The 8,454-nt window shown below is 42.5% G+C and overlaps 1 protein-coding gene across 3 annotated transcripts in view; it reads right to left on the reverse strand.

Moving 5' to 3' along the window:
* Window positions 1–2,389: 2,389 nt before the first annotated feature.
* Window positions 2,390–8,454, reverse strand: part of LOC119299681 — an 11,352-nt gene continuing 5,287 nt past the window's right edge. For 2 of the 3 annotated variants that reach the window (XM_037576849.1, XM_037576847.1), the window contains 10 exons: window positions 5,681–5,800; window positions 5,515–5,595; window positions 5,357–5,425; window positions 5,190–5,267; window positions 4,920–5,084; window positions 4,359–4,466; window positions 4,207–4,275; window positions 4,029–4,091; window positions 3,816–3,934; window positions 2,390–3,659 (listed from right to left, as the gene is read on the reverse strand). In XM_037576849.1, coding sequence (XP_037432746.1) covers window positions 2,906–3,659; window positions 3,816–3,934; window positions 4,029–4,091; window positions 4,207–4,275; window positions 4,359–4,466; window positions 4,920–5,084; window positions 5,190–5,267; window positions 5,357–5,425; window positions 5,515–5,595; window positions 5,681–5,800 — 1,626 coding nt within the window. In that variant the 3' untranslated portion in view covers window positions 2,390–2,905. The remainder of the gene's footprint in view (window positions 3,660–3,815; window positions 3,935–4,028; window positions 4,092–4,206; window positions 4,276–4,358; window positions 4,467–4,919; window positions 5,085–5,189; window positions 5,268–5,356; window positions 5,426–5,514; window positions 5,596–5,680; window positions 5,801–8,454) is intronic. The other variant, XM_037576848.1, reaches the window with a different exon arrangement.

Raw genomic sequence — 8,454 nt, forward strand, 5'->3', positions numbered from 1 at the left:
GAGGAATTTTTGAGCCCGGAATACACGCAACCACAACGTCCAGATCAACAAAGGACCACCGCTCACGTGACGCGAGTATGTTATACATACACCCCAAATAATTCAGAGAGATTCAATACGACGAGATTAGATAAATCATGGTGAAAAATCACGATTATCTCCTCCTGATTATCATCAGTTTGTCGGTCATCTACCGGGGGTGTCTCCTGATGGAACTCGTACATCACCGATCGAATCCTGTAGTAGGTTAGGTTTGGTGGCCTCTCCGTATCTCCCTGCATGAATACGTACTAATTTCAAACAGTTGAACAGTAATGTGGGCAGTAATCAAATGATTAGTTTGTTTCCAAGATGGCTACCCCCGAACTGTTTGTTGATTTGTTCAAATCATCGTCATAATACCAGGGTGCGTGTACCAGTATTTTGTTTGGCTGCACAAACTGTTTGGGATGGAGACTTGGTCGACTCCGACGTCCAAATTGTAGTCGGTTAGCCAAGAGTTTTTATTTTTCAAAATATCTTAGCCGTGTAATATAATAGTAGATCGCAAATTGCATTTCTTTGAATTTTGGGATACCGGTTTCAATGCGCGGCATTTTACCGAAATGCGACGAACACGACGCATAAACACCGCCCGGTAGACACAAGTCGAGGCGTGGTGGCACATGTACAAACTCTCAAGTGGACGAAGAAATGCCAAAAGATAATGGGGGGTTTAGATGCAACATCCGGTGCCAGTGTGTGTGCACTGGTGTATGTTGGGTGGTCCTGCCCATCCACTGCCCCTAATGACACCATAACCACCATTAAACTAGGGGCTTGGACCCTGAATAATGGATAGGCATGCATGCCTATCTCCCATAGCGGCTAAGGATGCGTTTGGTTGAAGGTGTCGTATGAATGGGTTGGGACCGTTCAATTTTTTTAGGATTGAACCATTCAATTCATGTGTTTGGCTGAATATAAGTGGTGAGCTAATTATTTAGGACGGGACCACCAGTCATGCTCACATAGTCATGCATGCAAAGGGTGGCCATTTGATTCGACCGATTTGGTTGGGTGGAACGGTTCAGCATCTTCATGGCATATTCTCTTTTTTTGGCTCGAACCATTCATGTGCTTTATAACCAAACATGTCTATTTTCTGAACGATCCCAACCCATTCATGACCGCCCTTGCAACCAAACGCACCCTAAGCTGTTGCTGCTGCTGGCCCTCAACCTGCACGCGGCACAGCTGCTTGCAATGTATATTCCCCTGGTCATGTGTGGCGTGCTCCCTTCCAGCACTGACCCTGCATCTCACTGTTCCTCCAGCTTATTGGTTTGTTGGGCATGTTTGTATGGCTGCTCACAATCAGCTTTTGCCACATGTGCTCCCAATGTGATGCCATGATCCACCTGATTTATCCCCTTTCTCCCTCTTTTCCTTTTCCCCTTTTTTCTTTTCTGAGATGAATGTGGCAGTTAGTTGCCGAGTGTTTGGGTCGCGGCGATGTTATATCTACAAAATGGTCCGTTTCGCTAGTTTCGGCAAATTCTTCTTCTTCATGGAATATTGCTTCCACAAGAGAAGTGGCAAGAATAGTAATAGTACTGTTGCTAGATAATGTGCTATGTGTAGAAAGAACAATGTGAACTGTGGCACACGGACAGAGATGGGTTTGCAAATAATTGGCAAATGATCAAGAAGACTGGTCCTTGTGTGTCAAGTTAGGCGCTATATGTGTCAATGATAAGGAAGGAGGGGGTCTCCCTCTTGCCCTACCATGGGTATCCAGCTTGTATCCATTAATCCAACCGACTGATGGAGCATCTGATTTGACTAATAATCCTTTAATTTTTATCTCATTACCCTGGTGTCATTGCAAAAATCACCACGACCATACACAAAAAGTATAACGAGATAAAATTATATTCTTCATAATAATGACATAAAAGCATCTTCGATGGTGAATAATCAGGTACTCCCTCCTACTCATATTACTTGTCGCAGCTTTAGTACAACGTTGCGGCAAGTGATATGGATCAGAGGGAGTACCACATTTTCCACGCAAGCACTAACAGATTCAAACTTCAAAAGCTTGACTAACACAAGGGAAGAAAAGCAGCTTGTAAGCAATTTCGTTCACAAGTTATAGTTGAGCTCCTTTTTAGCGAATTGCACGCGCATTCATACACCTGGCTAGCATGAGTATTCAGTACATTAACTCAAGTCAAGCAAAGTAGCAAAGGGTATCATCATTAAGCAATCAAGTGAAGTAGCCATCAAGTAGTAGAAGAAAAGAAAGTGGTATTAGCAAGCCTCAGATTTCCACTTTTCTTGCCATCTGGTCAATCGGTTATCTTGCTTGCCATGCTTTTGATGAGTAAACATGAGAAAGCCAGAGTAGCCAGCATCCAAAGCCAGAGTAGAAAAAAGAAAGTTTGTGACAATTGCTGATAGAGTACTAACAATTTAGATTGTAGCATTTGTGCTGGTGCATACTAAAAATGTCAGAAGGGGTCACGAAATCATAAAACACACTCCAGTGCTCTCGCACCTCCGTTTCATAATACGAGGCGTACTAGGTTTCGTCAAGACAACAAGGATTTGACCAAGAGTTGCTCCATTAATATGTGGTTTATATACATGATAAAAAGAATATCACAAATTATCAGTAAACACTTTCGAATAAGAATCTAGTGCTACCAATTTTATGCCATATAAACCACATGTTAACAAAGTAATTCTTGGTCAGAGCCTTGTCTTAACAAAACCTAATACGCCTTATGTTTGAAACGGAAGGAGTGTTTCATAATGTCAGGTAGTATCACAAATCATAGCCAGGTAAAGCGCACACTGGCTTTTTTCACGGAGAGGTGCCGGGGATTTATTCCAAAACATGCTTCTTCAGTCAATCCGGTCAGTATAAGCTTCCTGAGCGACGCAGGCTTGCTTCTGGCCTGATGGGCTCCCCAGTGAAGGGATCAAACTTGTAAGGCTCCCCTGTGTAGGGATCAAACCTCATCTGCTGATGTTCAGCAGAATATTCAGCAGAGGACCTGGACTTGAATTCTGGTTCTATGTTTGTGGCGTACCCTGTGGCAGATACCAATCTTCTTTCCCTAGAGAGAACAGCTTCGGCTGGTCTTTCAATGTAACTCTGTTCTTGTGTGTATCTTCGCTCTAGATGCCTTCCGGTGTTCTGTCTAGGTTCATGTGCTGATCTCTCAATATAACTCTGCTCATGTATGTTTCTACGATCTAGATGCCTTCCAGTGTCCTGCCTGGTTTCATGTGCTGATCTATCATTATAACTCTGTTCTTGTGTGTATCTTCGATCTAGATGCCTTCCAGTGTCCTGTCTGGGTTCATGTGCCGACCTTTCCTTATAACTATGCTCATGTATGTCTCTTCGATCTAGATGCCTTCCCGTGTCCTGCCTGGCTTCATGTGCGGATCTTTCGTTATAACTCTGTTCTTGTGTGTATATTCGATCTAGTTGCCTTCCAATATTTGGTCGTGGTTCAAGTAGTACTTCTTCTCGCCGCAGTCTTGGCTCTGGGTATCTTACAACAGCGGGTCTTTCTTCGGCATATCTTCTTGACTGAGACACAATTGGATCGTCAACATAAGAGGAGGAAGGATAACCGCCTAGGGAGCTGTATCTACTGCTCCTGCAAATAAAATGGATCTCGATGATCACATATTCACATGAAATATTTGCAATAGCAACCCAGTAAAAGGATGCAAGCAGAGAAGCTACTAAGCTCGTAAAAGAGAAACAGGATCATGCCAATGTCCTTTTGTTCATTGCCCTCGAGGATGCCTACCCGGATGCTGTGTAATCGTAATCTTGATGCCGGTATCGCTTGGTTTGTATTTCAGAATTTCTGGACAAATAAGTAGTATCCTGTAATATTTGTGCTGCGCCAAAAGCCTCAACCTTGCGCTGCAAGTCAAAACTCCATACATTAGAATGCATAGTTGCTTAAAAATACAGCCACGAAAGAAAAAGGGAGATGCTGAATAAGATAAGTAACAACCTTAGCAATTAATGAAAGGAAATATTCTCCTTTATTGCGGTTGTCAGAACCTGTTATCAAAAACTGCATCGAGAATTAATCAGACTAATAGTGCCATTTCAAGCCCAGGTAAGAGGCTTTTGGAAAAGAAAAGTTCAGGTAAGAGCTCAGAGATCATCTACGTGAAACAATTACACACCTGATTAAGGACGGCAACAGCACCTGACTCAGGGAGCTCACTGAGGCTCTTTATGCAATGGATGTCAATCTGGGAAGAAAAATACAGGACGATGATGCTCCGTACCCTCAAAAAACGAAGATAAATAGGAACATTTCTAACAAATTACTTACGTCGTATGGACTGCCAATTCCAAGACGTAAAATACGAAGTAAGAGTTCGTTGACGGCTGAAGGTAGTGAATTAACAGCTGCTTCATAGGGATCAGTGACATCAGACACCTAGGGGATAAAAACGCAAATATGTCAACAAAGATACCACCTTTTTTCCTTTCTGAAGTACGCATTTTATTCAACTCCCTCTATTCCTACACAAGAACCGTGCTGCGAGTATTGATGTCAAATCTTATACTTTATGTTGTTTTGTATGGAAATATAATAGGCGTTTAGAGACAACAACCGTCTGATTCAATAACAGACAAGACTATATCAGAGCATCAAGAGCTGCCAGGTTAATGACCATTTCAATTTTAGAGCAATTGTACTACAACGTGCATCAGCCAAAGATTAGACCTATTAGCACAATATCAAGTCTTAATACGATGGATCTTGTGACAACTAGACAGATATATAAGTGAGCTAAAGCTTTAGCAAGTCAAAAGCTAGCTCAGTTGTACAAATAAATCTGACTTCTTGGCTTTAGTACAAAATGATTATATGGTGTATCACCCATACCCTGTTTGATAGTCTTGGAGCTTTCGTTTGCCGTTCAATCGAATCATGTCCGTATCTGCCATGAGAATAATCTGGCTTGCCTCCTGATACATTTGATCTTCTAGTTTTCACCTCTTCACGACTTCTCTTATTATCGTTCTCTACTGCAGGTCGAGCAACTGAAACCTGTTGTGATGAACAGTACCATGGCTAAATTTGACTAATCAAAAGCAGAAAAAAACAAATTAAGAAGCAAGAAATAGCCCAAAAAAATGGTATTCCTATTCATGCCTGGAGCTTGAAAGATGGTCCTCGGTTAGGTCCGCTGACAGTTTTACCATCCATTTCTTTTATTGCATTGTCAAGCTCCTGCAATCAATTAAAATTAATGTAAATTACTTGGTTATAACTTGAGCTATACAACTTAAAATGATATCAGAATTTACACAACTACTTACTGAACGACTGCCAAAGTGAATGAATCCAACTGGGTATTGTCCTTTTCTTGAGACCGCAACCCGAATTACCTAATCAGCAATTACACGTCACTTTAGGATTAACATCACAGATAAGATTGGTAAATGCAAATATGTGATAGCCATGTTGATAGACAAACCTCTCCAAAATGTCCAAAAAGCTTTTTCAAATATTCCTCGTTGGCATTTGCTGGTAGATTACCAACAAAAGCAGTCTTAATCTGTGTATCACCAGAATAGAGAACACAATCAAAACATAAAATAGCTATACTGAAATTAAGAAGAAATGTTCTCCATTGAAATTACCTTGGCCATTTCATCAGCATCCACATTAGACTCCCTCTCAGCCCAATTTATTGCTGGATGCAAAATACCACCAAGCATAAAATCTGTTCTGGAACCAATACGGAGTACACGTGCTGCAGCCTGTGATGTGTGATCGATAGTTTTAGGAGGAAAGGAATCAAAGGAAGATGATCTGTTCAGATAACATGGACTAAAGAACATCTCCGTGATGATATAGATATTTCCCTTTTGCATACATATCAGTAGCATAATCTCAGATCAGTGACGAACCAACATAATATGTTGACAAACATACACATAATTGGCAGCTATGATTAATGTCAGAAGTGAGACTCCGCCGCATGCAATGTCAGCTTAAGATTGTGAGCAGTACATTTGTGCAGAAATGAAGCTAAGGAAAATGGCGAAATGAATGAAGGATCAGCTTGTCAGACTTTCCAAAACAGAAAGGCTCGGTCACTGGCAAGTATCTGATGGGTTAAATTACGAAGGAGATGGAGAGAGAGGGGACAACAGTTTACAGAATAAAATGAGTAACAAGGAAGTGCATGATTCAATCACTTGCAGAGGTGAGATCAAATGCTGATTTCCATATTCCAATTCCTTATTCCTACATACTTGTTCTCATCTTTCTGATGCTAAAACTCGAATTAAACATTGGAGCTGTACTACCTATACATGACTTCTGATTCCACCACATGTTCTCCCAGTTTCTAAAGAAAGAGTGAACCAAAATAAATAGCGACAACGGCATAGTACACATTCAGCACGTAATGGAAGCGCCATAGATTGCATATGCTATCAGAGGACCAAACCCTTGATCCCTGAAGAAAAATGAAGACCAAAAACAAAGATGGAGCCTATGTTTTTAAGGCGACACCTTACCGCCTTAGGGAGGGGGGGGGGCGCTTTGGCGCCTAGGCGGGCGCTTTGGGCGCCTAGGCGCCCAAAGCGGTCGATTTTCCAAAGCGGAGGGGGAGCGCTTCGACGCCTAGGCGTCGCCTTAGGGACGCTTTAAAAACATAGCATGGAGCTGAGTGGCTCGCTAGCTTTAATGTCTTTTGATGGAACCAAGTATATGCGTCCGAAAAATTTGAACGGAAAGACAAGGCTAGGGGTAGTATATGACAGAAGTTGGAACAGAATATACGTAATACGAAGTAGATACTTCAGATATCAGTTACTGATAGAAGAGGAAGAGGGAACTGAAGGACTTATTGTCATTCCTGTTGTCAAGGTGACTGAAACTCCATAAATTCCACGCAATCAAACATTGCGCCCCCGAGCAAGTCTCTTCAGCAGCCGAAAAGGCAAAAAGTTTTGTGGTCTTGGTATCAAAGATCTAGCTACACAAAACAACTGTCTCCTAATGAAATTTGCCTACAGACACCACTGAACCTCAGCTACCCTGGATCTACTGGATCAAGCAACAACACCTCTCTAGCCTACCACAAATAGCTTCCTGCCCAAAACCCTCCTTCCTAACAAAGCTATCCAAACCCAGCTACCAAAGCTTCTAGACATAACTTTCGTGATCTCAAACAATGGCCAGAAAACGTTCTTTTGGCATGACACTTGACCCACCAACAAACCTCTAGCAAAAGCTTCCCCAAACCTCTACTCCCACTCCACAAACACACACGTCCTAGTTGTGCACATCATGCTTTACGGGCTACTTACGACCTCATGAACCGGCTAACCAACGCTGCCTCGAGCGAGCTTGTTGCTCTGTCTTTGTTGTTACAGGATTTCCAGCTGTCGGACAGTCCAGATGAGCGCTTCCTTGTGCATAGCCCCAGCTTCTCCTCCGAGGCTGTCTACGACATATTAATGCAGGAAGTAGTGGAAGATGATCATGCTGACTTAATTTGGCATTTTAGAAACCCGAGCAAGATCGAGATATTGGCCTGGCTGTTATCAGAGGGAGACTAAAATACACGAGCAAACCTGTTCCACAAACATATCGCACCTGATGCTCACTGCCCGCATTGCTCCGGTCCAAAGACACTCTACACCTGTTTGTCTCTTGCCCGGCTGCCACCAGAGTCTGGAATCTGCTCGGTTTACAAACTACAGGAAGATTTCAAGACCTTTGGCTCACTGCTACTCCTGCTGGCCTAGACCCTTGCGTCTGGCCTGAAGCGCTGCTCACCATCTTCAAAAATGAGAACCATACTGCTGCTGTAACCGTCACAAACATCTGTAAATGATCTAGACCTCTGGTTGCATCGGTTTAAAAACCCGGTGGATAAGGTGTCAGCCAAGTCTTGGCTTGACTACCTCTCCTTGCAGCTTGCAGCTGACCTTGTAAGTTGTAACTACTTAACCATTGGTCACTTTGGGTAATATATATACAGGTGGGATCCGTGAGACCCATTACAGAGATGCTGCACCCAGAAATTTTAAGCAAAGGTGTAAATTATTCTTTTGGTGTATAACTCACTAATATACCCTCCTTGCATGCAATGTCTCGTCAGATGTAGCAATTGTCACAATAGGTCATCTACTTAATCAGAGAGGATTAGGGATTAACATAAAAATTAGCACAGTGCCCGTGCGTTGGTACGAAACCACCAAAAATATCGAGTTAGGTCACCAGCATTGGAGATCATCGGAAGAGTGTCGGTTTCTTACAACCATTTTGTGGTTCCGACGAAAAAAATGAGAATGGGAAGTCGAGGGGTTGTGGGCGGTGATGAACCAGAGCAACTGAAATGGCTATGCGAGGGCCATCACAAGATTTGAGCGAGAAGTTGTTTCAAATTTTGAAATTG

The sequence above is a fragment of the Triticum dicoccoides genome, chromosome 5A, assembly GCF_002162155.2.
Source record: "Triticum dicoccoides isolate Atlit2015 ecotype Zavitan chromosome 5A, WEW_v2.0, whole genome shotgun sequence".
In the NCBI taxonomy this organism is placed as follows: domain Eukaryota; kingdom Viridiplantae; phylum Streptophyta; class Magnoliopsida; order Poales; family Poaceae; genus Triticum; species Triticum dicoccoides.